This window comes from Muntiacus reevesi, chromosome 17, assembly GCF_963930625.1.
Source record: "Muntiacus reevesi chromosome 17, mMunRee1.1, whole genome shotgun sequence".
Taxonomy (NCBI): domain Eukaryota; kingdom Metazoa; phylum Chordata; class Mammalia; order Artiodactyla; family Cervidae; genus Muntiacus; species Muntiacus reevesi.
The window spans coordinates 45,743,803-45,761,093 of NC_089265.1; the positions used below are offsets into that span (position 1 = coordinate 45,743,803).

Sequence of the window (17,291 nt, forward strand, 5' to 3'; positions counted from 1 at the left end):
TTCCTTCTATTCTGAGTTATTCAGGACACTGTTCTTGAATATAGGGGATTCTGCATAAACATCTTCATAACTGGAAAAGTATAAGAGAATGAGTATTTCATCAATAAAGAATCCATTATTTTTTTAGAAAATAAAGATAGTCTAGCACAGAAATGGTTACCTAGTGAATTTTGAAGGGAAATCTGAGGGATGGTTTGGTGGGTTTGTTTGCAATTTGTGGGATATGAATTTCAGAATGCATGCAAAGATATTTTAAAGAATGCTAGTTGTAAGGTTAAGAAAGTAGGCTTCATAAATTTAAACATGGTCCACATAGTTAATAGATATACCCCTAGAACTGGACGACTGAGCAACAACAGAACCTTAGAGTACCCTAGGAGTTTGATCCTAGCTCTGGAAGGCGTAAGAAACCTGATAGCCTCTGTCAAGCAGTGGCTCCTAGCCGAGTACTCAGCACTCCTCCAGGAGAGCCTCTCAAGAAGGAACTGTGTCATGGTAAGAGCTTCCCTTCCTATTGAAAGTGAATTGAGAATCTGTTCTGTCGACCTACCTCTGCCGTGGCTCAAACTCCCAGTTTACTCAGGGGCATGCTTGTAGCCGAGGACTAACCTGTCCTCGAGTTCACTGTCTCTAGAAATGCAGGTGATACAAGGCCCTGTAGAAAACGGAGGTTCTCCAAAGTCCTTGGCAGGCCCTGTAGGCTGTTGAGAGAGGATAGTGAAAATTCCTCCTGATGCCTGGTACACAGAGGGGTCTAGTAGGGGCAACCCATCCACATGGGCTGCACTTGCAATTCAGCCCAACACTGACACCATCTGGATGGAAACAGGAACAAACCATTGTAACCAACGGGCTGAACTTGGAGCATTTTAGCTGGTACTCAAGAACCTTGGCCATTACCCTTTGCACTGGAAGTTGGGCTATTTTAAAGGGATTAATCCTATGGCTTGGACAATGGAAAACTGATGGGTAGACGATCATGAATAAGCCCTTGCAGGGGCAGGGCAGGATATATGGAAAGATATTTGATTTCTCCTCCAAGAGCCTGTGACAGTCCTCACTGTTTTCCACATCCCAGCTCACAAGGTGCTGACACCCCCCGGTAATTAGGAAAGCTGATGCTCAGTAGATACGGCAGCTTGTATATGTAGAAAGAGTGGCCGCCCTAGAGCATGGGGGGATGGTGTAACGCCAAGGAAGCCAGATTGACCTTGAGATACCGTGACGCGATGAATGCACTCACAGCACATCTGTGTGTTCTAAACAGTGCACAAGGCAACTCCCAAAGGACTCTGGGACAATGCCCTTGATTTCCCAGCTGGCTAGGGACTGGCAAATTGTATTGGGACCCTCCTTCTGAGTGAGGGTTCTAGATATGCCTTGGTTTGTGTGGACATTCTGTCTGGTCTAACCCAAGCTTTCTCCTGTGCCTGCATAAACCAGGTTGTCACCTTGTGTGATTAGAGAAACGGAGTGTCATGTTTGGATACCTTCACCAAAGAGACAGAATGTGGGTCACAATCTGAAGGTTGTGTGTGCAAGACCGGGCAAAAGAACATGACAGCCAATGGAGGATCTATCTCCTCTATAACCTGTAGGCAGTGTTGTTGGTAGAAAGGAAAAATGGAATATTAAAGCAGCAGATTAAATTAGCAATAGGTAAAACTGCCTTGGCTGGGTGACTAAAGCACTTCCTCGGGCTTTAATACATTAGAATGATTTGAATGATCAACCAGGGCATGATGACCCAGATGCCAGACTTGGGACCCCTGCTGAGATACCCCACGTTGTAAAGGCAAGGTAACGATGGAATACAGACACTGCCCTGCCTCTCACCTTGCACCAAAGTGCTCTGCTGCTAAGCCCCCATCAAGCTGGGAGAGGCCTTACCTCCTGGAGTTGACAGTGGGATGTTCCACCGGGATGGGTGAGTTGCTTTGTACCCCTGAGTGAGGAGAACTGCTCAGGCTCCAGTAGGATCCTGCTTCCTGCTGCAGATCAGGCCTATTGAAACGTGCTGTGCCTGGGATGGAGCCCACAGCGCTGAAAGAGCGGAGAAGGTATGTGTCCTGGTCTGGCAAGTTCCTACTAAAAGGAATCAAGAAGCCCATACCCATACTGCTTAAGGTCTCAGTCTGAGTTCCTCTAGATAAGACTGGAACTTTCTTATGTTTAGTTACTCTGTGTTCCTTCTGCGAAATTACTGCTCATAGTTTGTTCATTTTTATTAGATTTTATATCTTCCTATGTGGAATATTTGTTCAGATCTTTTGCCATTTATTTCCCTTTCGGGGGTACTAGTTTTCTTCTTGCTGATGGGTAGAAATTCTTTGTTTTTTATGCTAATGAAGTGTTGTGTGAGTTGTAAATATTTTCTTCTTTAAATTTTTGACATATCTTTTTATGTATAGAAAATTTTCACTTTAACATGCTTGAGCTAATCTATTTTTCTTTTTTGGTTTCTGTTTTTAATCTTTTGTATAGTATTTATAATTTTCTGGACACAAGGCTTGAAAAACATCTTTTGTTAATTTGTTTATGTTTACTATGGTTTTTGTCAGAATAGCGTTTAGAGTTATTTCACATTTTTTTTTTTACATAATCTAAGTTCATATAAATTAAATTGCAGTTTGTCCTCACTCTAGAGCATAGGGCCACTAATTTGCAACAAAACTTCTCAGTTTCCTTGTAAATTCCCAAGTTAAAGAACCACTTTAACTTTAAATGTAAGACTTTAAATGTAAGTACTCATATCAGCTATATCTTATCTTACTATTATAATTGAGATCTAGTGTCCAGAATAGGAGAAAACTGAGCCTCACTCTATAGAGCTTTGTTTTAAACTATAATTCCAGGTGTGCTACACACTGCTTTGGCTGAAATCTACGTAGTAGGCTTTACAGTCTAGGAGGGTCAGATGTGTACAGGAATCCGTCCATGAAGCCAAAAACTGCTCTGGTGTAAATGTGCCACCAGGATCCATTTCAAAACAGTGCTTCCTCTTGCCAAGGTCAGTGGCTATCACCGAAGTAACCAGAGAATGCTCATGTTCTCCCTCTCAAAGAGGCAACCTCTTTGCAACATTAAATTTCAGCACTTTTTGTCCCTTTCTTTTCAGTGATGGAAATCTTTTTTTTTTGTTTACCCTTTCAAAGAAAAGATTACCACCTTCCTTTGAGAAGTGTTGACAGAGAGACAAATTTGTTTTTAATTTCCCAGAAAATGTTTCCTTATTTTCTGGGAAAGTTTTATTTTCAAAGAAGCTGAGAAAATGAAAACAATATCTCCAGGTTTCCCCACATTGGGATTGATTGCTAAACTGAATGTGTGTCAGCTTTGCTGCTTAAACATGAACTCTAGATGTAAGAGTATCTTCTTTATTTACTCATTTAATTTACTGATTCAACTTAGCAGTCAGTATTTCTCACCTTTCTAATAGTGCTTTTCCATACACTGCCCTCTGCACATGTAATTGGGATAAAGCCCTAGAATTGGAGGCATTTAAAATGAGGCACATAACTACATATGGGATGAAGCCAGATTTGCTTTGAATACCACTTACATGATCAGTTTAGTTTTGTTTCAAACATGAGCCTCACATACAGCCCTTTTGACCTGAGCACTCCATCCCTAAATGGCAAACTAAACATTCATGAAAATTTAATGGTGAGGAAATTAGTACCTTCTTATGTTTCAGACTGTGAACTGGTACCAGGGAGCACTTTCAGCAACAGGCAGAAGTGTGTGAATGTGCTGGACCAGACCTGAAACGTTTGTCCCTCCAACCTGTCTTTCCTTTTCAAGTTAACTGGCAGCTGAGACGTTCTGAAAGGATACCACCAGGATGCCACCCAAGAAAGGTATTTCAAAATAAAGACCTCATTGTAGGATATTCTACCTTTCTTAGAGATTAGGCACTTTAAAAAGTTTGTTTCATAATTTTTGTTTTCCTTTTGGGGTAACTCCCCTTTCTATTTTTCTGTGGGTAGGGGCTTTTTGTTTCTTGAGAAACTGGGATGGGTTCAATATTTCTTCAACTTCTTTGCTTTAATGAATGTGTGATTTCACCAACTACTAAGTGCTCAAATTTACCTTCCTTTCATTTAGGAAGACAATGGGGGGAAATCAAAATACACTGAGATTCCAGTGCAGCAACTCAGGCTAGGGGTTTAGTCCATAGCAGTGATCTCTTGTTGGATTGGCGCTTGGAGAAACTTTGTGAGGGAGACCTGTCTAGCTTCAGTTTGTGAATTAGATACAGTTCTGAGTTCAGTAAAGTTGATGAGCAGAGCAAAGAGGATTAAGACAGAGAAAGCTAAGAAGAGAGACATAAAACCCTATTGGGGGAGGCATTTATATGAAGGGAAGCAATGTGATGAAGCACTTTTGGTTCCTATGACTTGTCATAGAGATGCATTTTCAGTACCGTGGAGATAGTGGTTAGCATGTTCAGCTGTTATTCTATGATGCTAACACAGTTTGATCTGTTGTCAGCCTCATTTCAGTCCTCAAAAGACAAACTGGTAAAAATTTTAAATATGGAAAACCTGGAAATACATATCTGCTTTTCAGCATAGAACTTCCAATCCAAATGGCCTTGGTCTCCATCATTCCGTTAACCAACATATTTAATCTTAGAATGGAAAGTGGAGAAACTAGAGATCTCATTTTGCTGTTTAGTTTCTAAGTTGTGTCTGACTCTTTGCGACTCCATGGACTGCAGCATGCCAGGCTTCCTTGTCCTTCACTGTCTCCCAGAGTTTTCTCAAACTCATGTCCATTGAGTCGGTGATGCCATCCAACCATCTCATCCTCTGTCATCCCCTTCTCCTCCTGCCCTCAATCTTTCCCAGCATCAGGGTCTTTTCCAATGAGTTGGCTCTTTCCATCAGGTGGCCAGAGTATTGGAGCTCATTTAGAGATAACCTATTAAAGTCATCCAGACCTAGCTCTTAAGAGTCTGAGCAGTATCCTATTTAATATGTTCACTTATTTTGTTGACTTCAAACATCTGGGCAGTTTTAAGAATATTATTATCAAAACAAGTCATTGCTTTTAAAATGCAAAAACAAAATCAACCACTTCTTTTGAATCTCAGCACACTTTTCCAAAGAAGCTATTAGACATAGCTCATATTTGTATATTAACTTTTAACAGGTAAGGTTGGTTTTTCATTATAAGTGTAGGGTTCAAATTTTATATCAGATGTTCAACTTCAGCACCTTTAAGATGTTCCAACCTGGAGTCCTCAAACTTCTTAGGCTATTTTTGTAGTGAAGGTATTGGCAGGCTCTTTTTGGATCTTCAACAATTTTTACAAAATCTTACAATATGGCTGCTCAGGCTATCTTAACCATTTGTAAATGTGATCCTAATCCTGAATTGTAATTTGAAATGTTGAATATTGAGATCTTTCCCCACTCTCTCTCTCTTAGCTGTTTGAAACAGATTAACAAAGTGTTAACTGGAAAAGCTCTTGGAAATTTTCCTTCACTGCATCAATAGATTCTGTGATTTACAGACAGAAACTACCTATTGATAAATGGTGGTCCTAGATGTCTTAGATGAGTAATGTTTGTAAAAGCTATTTGTAAACTTTGATATAACATACAAAATAAAAGTGGCAATCACCATCATGTTTCTTTACTATTGTTTGGCCATATGATTTTTTCAACAGTACAAAAATTTGTGGTACTCTAATAAATGATCTTTTATCATATTTAAAGTTGGAGAGATAGCATTTTCTGTAAGACACAAATAATATATACTTGTGTTGGGATTATTAATTCCCATAGAAATATATTTTATTTGTTCATTCATTTGGTCATGTATTGGTGCATTCAACAAGCAATTCATTTGATTCTTTTTATGTGCTTTGGGAAGAATGAGATGTGATAAAGTTCTTTTTCTCGAGGAGTTTATAGATTGATGTGTTTGGGGCAGTACTGAATAATTATCAAAAGAAAACTAGAGTCAGAAACATTACTTTGCAAGTTCTTGAGGGCCTTGAAAATTAGGAACATTGAGGTGTTTGATTCTAACTTGGCCTGTGTTTTAAGGATTTCCCTGAAGTGGAGAGCACTTCCTGGGTCTAAAGTGCCCATTAATGATGACAAAGGATGGTATTCCTATGACTGATAAAATGTTGGCATTGTTTTATTTTCATTTCTTTCATTCCACTTTAAAAGATCATGTCATTGAGTATAATTTGTGCACATTGAACTGTATACATTTAAAATATACCATTTGTCATGTTTTGACAAATGTATACATGACATAATGACCATCACAATCAAGATTTCCACTTCCCCCAAATGTTCCTTATGCCCTTTTGGCATAAATGCACACAGTTTTCACCTACTTCATATATAAACCCTAATACGGTTTTTTTCACTGTCAATTATCTTGCATTATATAGAATTTCATGTAAATGGAAACATGCAGTATGTACTCTTTTGTGTCTGCTCCCTTACATTTAGCATACTGCTTTCAAAATTCATTCATATTTCAGTAGTGTTTCTTTTATTGCTGAGTATTCCATTGTATGGTACACCACAGTTTGTTTATCCACTCACTTGTTGATGAACATTTGAGTTGTTTCTAATTTGGGCTACTATTAATAACATTTCTGTGGACATTTGAGTATGTGTCTTTGTGTGAATGTGTGAACTGAATGTACGAATTGAAATCAGATTGATTATATTCTTTGCAGCCAAAGATGGAGAAACTCTATACAGTAAGCAAAAACAAGACCGGGAGCTGACTGTGGCTCAGATCATGAATTCCTTATTGCCAAATTCAGACTTAAACTGAAGAAAGTAGGGGAAACCACTAGATCATTCAGCTATGACCTTAATCAAATTCCTTACAATTATACAGTGGAAGTGACAAATAGATTCAAGGGATTAGATCTGATAAAATGCCTGAAGAACTATGGACAGAGGTTCATGACATTGTACAGGAGACAGTGATCAAGACCATCCCCAAGAAAAGGAAATGCAAAAAGGCAAAATGGTTGTCTTGAGGAGGTGTTACAAATAGCTGAGAAAAGAAGAGAAGCAAAAGGCAATGGAGAAAAGGGAAGATATACCCATTTGAATGCAGAGTTCCAAAGAATAGCAAGGAGAGATAAGAAACCTTCCTCAGTGATCAGTGCAAAGAAATAGAGTGAAACAATAGAATGGAAAAGACTAGAGATCTCATCAAGAAAATTGGAGACACCAAGGGAACATATCATGCAAAGATGGGCACAATAAAGGACAGAAATGGTATGAACCAAACAGAAGCAGAAGATATTAAAAAGAGGTGGCAAGAATACACAGAAGAACTATACAAAAAAGATCTTCACGACCCAGATAATCATGATGGTGTGATCACTCACCTAGAGCCAGACATCCTAAAATATGAAGTCAAGTGGGCCTTTGGAAGCATCGCTATGAACAAAGCTAGTGGAAGTAAATGAATTCCAGTTGAGTTATTTCAAATCCTAAAAGACGATGCTGTGAAAGGGCTAAACTCAATATGCCAGCAAATTTGGAAAACTCAACAGTGGCCACAGGACTGGAAAAGGTCAGTTTTCTTTCCAATCCCAAAGAAAGGCAATGCCAAAGAATTTTCAAACTGCCACACAATTGCACTCATCTCACATGCTAGCAAAGTAATGCTCAAAATTCTCCAAGCCAGGCTTCCACAGTACGTGGACAGTGAACTTCCAGATGTTCAAGTTGGATTTAGAAAAGGCAGAGGAACCAGAGATCAAATTGCCAACATCTGTTGGATCATCGAAAAAGTGAGAGAGTTCCAGAAAAACATCTACTTCTGCTTTATTGACTATGCCAAAGCCTTTGGCTGTGTGGATCACAACAAACTGTGGAAAATTCTTAAAGAGATGGGAATACCAGACCACTTGACTCACCTCCTGAAAAATCTGTATGCAGGTCAAGAAGCAACAGTTAGAACTGGACATGGAACAGCAGACTGGTTCCGAATAGGGAAATGAGTAGATCAAGGCTATATATTGTCACCCTGCTTATTTAACTTATATGCAGAGTACATCATGAGGAATGCCAAGCTGGATGAAGCATAAGCTGGAATCAAGACTGCCAGGAGAAATATCAATAACCTCAGATAGGCAGATGACACCACCCTTATGGCAGAAAGTGAAGAAGAACTAAAGAGCCTCTTGATGAAAGTGAAAGAGGAGAGTGAAAAAGTTAGCTTAAAACAACATTCAGGAAACTAAAATGATGGCATCTGGTCCCATCACTTCATGGGAAATAGACGGGGAAACAATGGAAACAGTGACAGACTATTTTTTTGGGCTCCAAAATCACTGCAGTTGGTGACTGCAGCCATGAAATTAAAAGATGCTTGCTCCTTCAAAGAAAAGTTATGACCAACCTAGACAGCATATTAGAAAGCAGAGACGTTACTTTGCCAACAAAGTTCCATCTAGTCAGAGGTCCTTCTAGTCAGGTTTTTCCATTAGTGATGTATGAATGTGAGAGTTGGACTATAAAGAAAGCTGAGCACCAAAGAACTGAAACTTTTGAACTGTGGTGTTGGAGAAAACTCTTGAGAGTCCCTTGTACAGCAAAGAGATCCAATCAGTCCATCCTAAAGGAAATCAGTCCTGAATATTCATTGGAAGGACTGATGCTGAAGCTGAAACTCCAATACCTTGGAGTATGCAAAGGACTGATGCAAAGAACTAACTCATTGGAGAAAACCCTGATGCTGGGAAAGATAGAAGATGGGAGAAGAAGGGGACGACAGAAGATGAGATGGTTGGATGGCATCACTGACTCAGTGGACATGACTTTTATAAGCTCTGGAGTTGGTGATGGACAGGGAGGCCTGGCATGCTGTAGTCCATGGGGTCGCAAAGAGTCAGACACAACTGAGCGACTGAACTCAATAGAACTGAACTAATGAATTGAAATTGCTGGATTGTATGGCAAGTGTTTGATTAACTTCATAAAATCTGCCAAATTAATTTCTTAAATGGTTGTATGATTTTATGTTTTTACCAGCAGGATCACAGTGCTGATGATCAGTAGCCTCACCATGTTTGATATTGCAAGGGAATCTTTTTAATTTTAGCCTTTTGAGAAAGTGTGTGGTTTTTAACCCATCTTTGTTGTTTTATTCTCATAACTTCTTTTGGAGTATTTCTTTTAAATTTTATTTTATTTCTTCTGTTGGTATATTAACTCTTTTTTGTTGTCACTCTATTTTAGTGAGCTTACAATATACATCTTTAGCTTATCACATCCTACCTTCAAATAATGGTATTCTACTTTACATAAATTTTAAGAACATTACCATAGTATAGTTTTATTCCCGTCTTCTATATGTCATGTTATTATTTTTGTATATTTTACATCTATTTATATTATAAACTCCACAATCTATCTTTATTATTTTGCTTTAAACACCTAGTTATCTTTAAAATAAATTTTGAAAAATAAGAAAAAAATGTTCATATTTATCTGTATATTTACCACTTCCAGTCATTTTTCTTCCACATTTCAGATTCAGATTTCTATCTGATATCATTTTCCTTCTGCATGAATAGCTTCCTTTAGTATTTTTTGTGGGGTTTCCCTTGTAGCTCAGCTGGTAAAGAACATGCCTGAAATGCAGGAGTCCACCTGGAATGCAGGAGACCTGAGTTCAGTTCCTGGGCCTGGAAGATCCCCTGGAGAAGGAAATAGCAACCTACTCCAGTATTCTTGCCTGGAAAATCCCACGGACAGAGAAGCCTGGTAGGCTATAGTCCGCGGGATTGCGAGAGCTGGACATGACACACCAATACTTTTTGTAAACCATACCGGAATATTTTTTGTATAACAGGCTTTTTGGCAATGAATTCTCTCAACTTTTGTTTGAAAGAGTTCTACCTTAGGTTTTGACAGACATTTTTCAATGAAAATAGGTTTCTAGCTTGAGAGATTGTTTTTTGTTTTTTTCTTTTAGTGTTTAAAGATTTCTCTCTTTCATAGTTTCTGGTGAGAAGTCTTATCTTTATTATTTTTATCTTTATGTCATTTTTCTTTGCTTTTAAGATGTTCCTGTTACTAATGTTTATTTTTACAATTTGTTTTTACTGTGTCTTTTACAGTTTTATTAATCTCTTTTTCTATTCGGAATCTGCTGAAATTTTTGAATATTTGGTTTATAGTTGCCACCAAATTTAAAACAATTTGGTCATTATTTCCTCACTTTTTTCTGACTCTCACTCTGATTTACATATATTTGAGATTGTTTACCATCATCTTATAGGTCTCAGATGTTATTTTTAGTTTTTAGTCTTATTTATCTTCTATGTTTCATTTTAGATAAAATTGATGTCCTCAAATTGGTGTTCTTTTCTTCATCAACATCTAGACCACTGTTCATTCATCCAATACATTTCCCATTTTACATACTGTATTATTTATCTTTAGAGTCTGATTTGTATTTTTAAATTTTTTAATTTTAAAAATTATGGTCTTAAACATATGGAGTCTATTTATAATAGCTATTTTACTATTGTCTACTAACTCTATCATGCTGGATTTTACTGGATCTGTTTCTATCAATGGATTCGATTGCTCTTCTGGTTGGGAGGCATTATTTTCCCAACTTCTTTGCTTACCTGGTGATTTTTTAATTCACTGTTGAATATGTTAAATTTTACATTTTGGAGTCCTGGATTTTTCTATATTCCTTTAAACATTGTTGGATTGTTTTCTGGGATGCAATTAAGTAACTTTAAATTAGCTGGATGCTTTAGCGATTTGGTTTTAAACTCTGTCAGGGTGTTTTCAGAGCAGAGCTAATTTGGTCTGGATAATAACTTTCTGAAGACTATAACAAATGCTTCATGAGTTCGGAGGTTTCTCCTCTCTGACTGGCGAAAAGTCTGAACTCTTCCTGACTCTTGTGAACTTCAGAAACTATTCTGTTCATCCTTTCTAGTGTTCTTTCTCTGACCTTGGTAATTTCCTCACATGTATGCACACACCGGGCTTCTCTGGTGACTCAGTGGTAAAGAACCCACCTGCAATGCAGGAGACCAGGGTTCGATCCCTGGGTTGGGAAGATCCCCTGCAGAAGGAAATGCCAACTCAGTCCAGTACTCTTGCCTGGAGAATTCCATGGACAGAGGAGCCTGGTGGGCTACAGTACATAGGGTTGCCAAAGAGTCAGACACGACTTAGCAATTAAACAACAACATGCATGTATCAGTACTCAGCCAACATTTGAAAAGGTTTGCTTGCAGATCTAAAGCTTGCCCTCTTTCTCCCCTTTTTTCTTTCTCTCTCTCTGTGTGAAATCAGAATCATGTCTCCTTAACTGAGGGAGACCAAAGACTCTGTGTATGTTCTTTCTCCCTGTGTTACAGCCTAGAAACTCTGCTCAGGCAAAATGTTCAGGCAGTATTCTGGGTGATTCTCATTTGCTTTTTTCTTTGAGAGATCACTGTTTTGGGCTGTCTATTGAGCAGAGTCTGAAAAGAGATGTTTCATGTATTTTTCCTGGGTTTCTAGTTGCATAAGGGAAGAAGGTTGTACATTCTTAGTTGCTTCATTGTGGCTAGAAGCAAAAATTTGAATATTGCATTTATAGTATGCTCTGGCTTGACTGTGTGAGGATTCCCTTTAGTTATTACAGCTGTCAAATGATGTAAGGTAAATACCTTCAAAACATATTTTTTTACTTTGGAGTAGTTTTCACGGGCCTGTTTTTTTTTTTCACCAAAGATACAGATTTTTAGTATCTGAGTTCCATATGCTAATATTCAGAAGCGCTAGGCATTAATATATTAATATATTTTAATGGGGAAAAAAGATAAAATTACACTCTTGTCTGATGTCTTCATAGGTCTTAGAAAGACTTGAAGAAGGGGCATGAAGTTCATAAACCATCGAGTGAGAGATATTTAAATGATCCAAACCAAAGTTGCCCTAGACAAGAAAAATATCTCTGTGTAGAAGTTGAATCTCTAAGGCCTTTCCTCATGCTACAACAATTGTTTCAGTTTGGACATCTATCCCTAACACTTCCCTGATAGCTCAGTTGGTAAAGAATCCACCTGCAATGTGGGAAACCCCAGTTTGATTCTTGGGTCGGGAAGATCCCTTGGAGAAAGCATAGTCTACCCACTGCAGTGTTCTTGGGCTTTCCTTGTGGCTCAGCTGGTAAAGAAACCACCTGTAATGCGGGAGACCTGGGTTTGATCCCTGGGTTGGGAAGGTCCCCTGGAGAAAGAGATGGTTACCCACTTTAGTATTCTGGCCTGGAGAATTCCATGGACGAGTCCATGGGGTCGCAAAGAGTCAGACACAACTGAGTGATTTTCACTTTCAAATATCTAATGTTAGTGTGTGAGAATTTTTCCTCCTCTTCTCTTTGTGGTATGGGGAAAAGTCAGCTCCCACCAATGCGGAGATTCATATTTGCCAGTACTGTTATTAAATTACCTTATTCTCTTGTGTTTGAACAAGGTGTCTTCTTTAATTTTAATTCATTTAACACAATACACACAAAAAAATAATAGAAACTCCTTGACTTCAAGAAGCTCATAACCTATTTGAGGAGATGAGACAAAGAGTAGAAAATATTAAAAAGCAGTACCATTATGAGAAAGATGCTTGAGTGCAGGATATGAAGTATCAATTGAATTGCAGAGGCAATGTATACTATGCACCTTTTCTCATTTCCAATTACTTAATCCTCTTCTATGACACCCTACTGAACATTCTTCAGTTTATCCAGGTCAACCCTTAGCTATGGAGCTGAAATTTTTCAGGAGATACAAATCTGGTAGGTCCTGGATATGTTTGGATGACCATTTTAAAGTTCTGACTACTACAGTTCTGTTTATGCCAAACCATAGGTGCTCATTCTTACCACCACATCATATCATTATCTCTTGGCAGATATTAGGGTTAGGACAATTAGGGTTAGGGTTAGGGTTAGTGGGGAGTGGAACAAATATTGGAATCATGCAGACCTGGGTTTGAATTCAATCCTTGCTTCACTTCTTCTTGTAAGCTTTAGATCTTATTGGTTAAGGGCAATTTGGTTACAGACAACATATCCCAGGTTAGCTAACCTAAGCTAAAAGATCCTGGGATGGGTGGGTGCAGGGAGAGAATCCAAAGAAAAAAGGAGGGTGAGTGTCTGTCTCAGCTTGAACCAGAAACTGAAGCCCTACAGCAAACCCAGGAAATTCTCTTTGTCTCTTACTTCTGTACATCCACTTCATTCTTTCTGGTTGCATATGGTTTTCTCTCCTTTTGTAGTAAACATGACAGGTAAGACTAAGGCTTATAGTGCCTAAAACTTCCGTTTTCTCAGCCATATGGGTGAATAAATGTGTGTATGATTATGTCAGGATACAATTCACAGAAAATGTTGGGGAGGTAGTAGAAAAGTTCCCATAGAAGCAGAGTAACTGGGATAATAAAATGATAGTTGTTCACTGCTGCTGCTGCTGCTAAGTCGCTTCAGTCGTGTCTGACTCTGTGCGACCCCATAGACGGCAGCCCACCAGGCTCCCCCGTCCCTGGGATTCTCCAGGCAAGAACACTGGAGTGGGCTGCCATTTCCTTCTCCAATGCATGAAAGTGAAAAGTGAAAGTGAAGTCTCTCAGTCGTGTCTGACTCTTAGCGACCCCATGGACTGCAGCCTACCAGGCTCTTCCATCCATGGGATTTTCCAGGCAAGAGTACTGGAGTGGGTTGCCATCATTCCACTTCTTTTAGTTCAGCTTACTTCTTTATAGGAGATCTTCCATAAATATTAATTTTCTTGTCCCTTACTTCCTTTCTAGCCAATCTTCACTCTCTATCCTAAACAAGTTTCAGCTAAGAGTATATAATATGTACTACCCTCAAATAGAAATATATCTCAATAAAACAGAATTCTTGAGAACAGCTTCCATTTCCATCATTTATCAAGGGAAGAATTCATATATTCTTCCTGGGCCACATAGATACAGTGGAAAGTATCCGGGATCGAGTCATTTGAATGAGTCTTCATCCAAGAAGGCTGCTTGTTGGAGTGAGGTTTGTACAGATACAGAGGCTGCCTAAGGGATGAACTGCTGGGGTTGTACTTCTAGGAGTGCTACAAAAGGCCCTCAGGAGAATGCATTAACCAAGTCTTAGACTGAGTACTTTAGAGTGCACTGTGCATTGTAATGCCTTGATACTGGAAAATGAATATGGCTTATCAGAATGAGGCGATTCTTATAACTGTAAATTACCAGAAAGCTGAAGGATCTGCCTGAAATCCAGCTTGGAAAGTGAAATCTCATGGAACATGATTAAAGGTAGTATTTATTTACTTTCTAAATTAACAATCTACATTTACTGAAGTAGCTACAGTTATAGTTAGTAGGACACGTAATAGATTTTGATGTAAATCATTTTGGTTCAGTTCAGTCGCTCAGTCGTGTCCAACTCTTTGTGACCCCATGGACTGCAGCATGCCAGGCTTCCCTGTCCATCACCAACTCCTGGAGCTTACACAAACTTATGTCCATTGAGTCGGTGATGCCATCCAACCATCTCATCCTCTGTCATCCCCTTCTCCTCCCGCCTTCAATTTTTTCCAGCATCAGTGTCTTCTCCAATGAGTCAGTTCTTCACATCAGGTGGCCAAAGTATTGGAGTTTCAGCTTCAGCATCAGTCCTTGCAGTGAATATTCAGGATTGATTTCCTTTAGCATGGACTGGTTGGATCTCCTTGCTGTACAAGGGACTCTCAAGAGTCTTCTCCAACACCACGGTTCACTCAAAGCATCATTCTTTTGTGCTCAGCTTTCTTTATAGTCCAACTCTCAAATCCATACATGACTACTGGAAAAACCACAGCTTTGACTAGACAGACCCTTGTTGGCAAAGCAATGTCTCTAATGCTTTTTAAAATGCTGTCTAGGTTGGTCATAACTTTTCTTCCAAGGAGCAAGCGTCTTTTAATTTCATGGCTGCAGTCACCATCTACAGTGATTTTGGAGCCCCCAAAATAGTCTGTCACTGTTTCCATTGTTTCCCCATCTACTTGCCATGATGTGATGGGACCAGATGCCATCATCTTAGCTTTCTGAATGTTGAGTTTTAAGCTAACTTTTTCACTCTCCTGTTTCACTTTCATCAAGAGGCTCTTCAATTCTTCTTCACTTTCTGCCATAAGAGTGGTGTCATCTGCATATCTCAGGTTATTGATATTTCTCCCAGCAATCTTGATTCCAGCTCCTGCTTCATCCAGTCCAGCATTTCTCATGATGTACTCTGCATATAAGTTAAATAAGCAGGGTGACAATATACAGCCTTGACGTACTCCTTTCCTGATTTGGAACCAGTCTGTTGTTCCATGTCCAGTTCTAACTGTTGCTTCTTGACCTGCATACAGATTTTTCAGGAGGTGGATCAGGTGGTCTGGTATTCCCATCTCTTGAAGAATTTTCCACAGTTTGCTGTGATCCACACAGCCAAAGGCTTTGGCATAGTCAGTGAAACAGAAGTAGATGTTTTTCTGGATCTCTCTTACTTTTTTGATGACCCAGTTCTTTTTCTTAACGGAGCCAGTTAGAAGCTTTGAATAAGACAGCTAAGGAATCCCTTACGGGGTGGTATGGCCCATTTATCCTGTGTGTCATCCTGCTCCCTGTATGATCTGGCTTGGGCTCTCTAATTCTAAGACCTTAATTATGTATGACAGAGTTTTCACAATCTTTGCTTTTTAACTCTGGGAATGACTTCATGATGCTCTCTTTTTATGCACCTGAGGGCTAATGGTTTATCTGTCTTATTCCTCACGTTTGTTCTTTCTCCTTGAAGGTGAAGATTGTCTAAAAATTGTGCAGACTGAAGAGGCCTTCCTGCCCTTTGAGTGTTGTTCCCACCTGCTGCTGTTAAGTCTAAACTGAAAATGGGTCCCTCATTTATGCAGCACCATGACATTTCCTGGGTAATGAACAGTCTTACAGCAAGAGTAGTTCATTTTGTTTTTATCATTCCACAGCTAATATTATGTGCAAGTTAAACTTGCAATTAGTCCACACCTTAAAATATGGTGATTTTGTGAAATGGAATTCTCTGACTTCAAATAGACTTCCTTTTCATTGAACTGACTGAATTACATTCAAGTCAATAATTCTGTTCTTAAATATCTGGTTTTTGAGAGGCAGTGACTAATACAACAGAATCTCCTACCCCAATTCTATCTGCCTTTAAGAAAATATTTTTGACTCAAAGGAAAAGATATGTTTTCCTGCTCTTCTATTTCTGTTCCACCTCCCCAAATATGCAAAAACTCCGGGTTTTCACAACTCCAGAGTTTCTCTGACTCCACATAAAAGATTTCAATATAGAAACATATCGATAATGCTAACCTCCCACAGAATACTTAGAAAATAATGCAAGAGTCTTCTTGCAAAAACGTCTCCTGGGCCCTGCAGGAGATACTTGCAAGTTCCAGTCAAACTTATGATGTAGCCCTAGATTTGTGTCCTCGTGTGGCTTCTCCTTATTATAATATCACCGTTGTGATCTAGGATCCAGTACTCTAAATTCTCTGTCCTTTTCATTTTAGCTTGCATTTATTATTTTTATCCAGGTATTTGGGTGGAAAATATCAATATATTATTTTTACACTAGAATTTAAATTATTGATGGGTAAAGGAGTGCTTTTTAGTGTTCTTCTATGGCTCATATTTTTTCAGACCTTGCCTAATTCCTAGATTGTCATTTCCTTCTGTCTCTTCCTTCATCAGAAAGCTTAGATGGTTTCTGTCGTTGCCACGCAACATTTAGATTTCCCAAACCACTATGTCAGAGTCTTCTGCCATTTGAACCTAGTTTTACTCTATGTTCTTATTTGATCTGCTTGATCCGCTTTCCATTCCTTACCCGTTTGATTAATAAGTACTAGCATCACTTCTCTTTTGGCTTCCCACTTTCTGTGCTTCTTTTTCTGACCAATTCTTTTCTTTTGACTGCTTTTGTCTTTCAAGTATATCAATAACATCATTTTAACTACTTTTTCTGCCCTGGGAGCCATTCTATCTCTTTAGTAAGCTTTTGCCTGTGTCATATCTCATCTTTTATGTTTTGATGTTTAATAGCAGGCAGAAGTTTTATTTTCTTTTGTTTTAATAAAATGAGGAAAGTGTCCTCACTTAATGTTACATTTTAAAAAATTGTTACTTTAAAAAAAATAAAGAATAGAAAATTCAACAATATGTCATAGCTAACAAAATATTTGTAATCAGGACTCTTCTAGAAATTTCAAGATG

At 38.6% G+C, this 17,291-nt stretch overlaps 1 protein-coding gene across 1 annotated transcript in view; it reads left to right on the forward strand.

Annotated features, from left to right (window-relative positions):
* Positions 1-1,806: 1,806 nt before the first annotated feature.
* TMC1 (transmembrane channel like 1) overlaps positions 1,807-17,291 on the forward strand; it is a 136,544-nt gene continuing 121,059 nt past the window's right edge. Inside the window, exon 1 of the mRNA XM_065907857.1 lies at positions 1,807-1,927. Within this exon, the coding sequence (XP_065763929.1) occupies positions 1,807-1,927 (121 nt within the window). The remainder of the gene's footprint in view (positions 1,928-17,291) is intronic.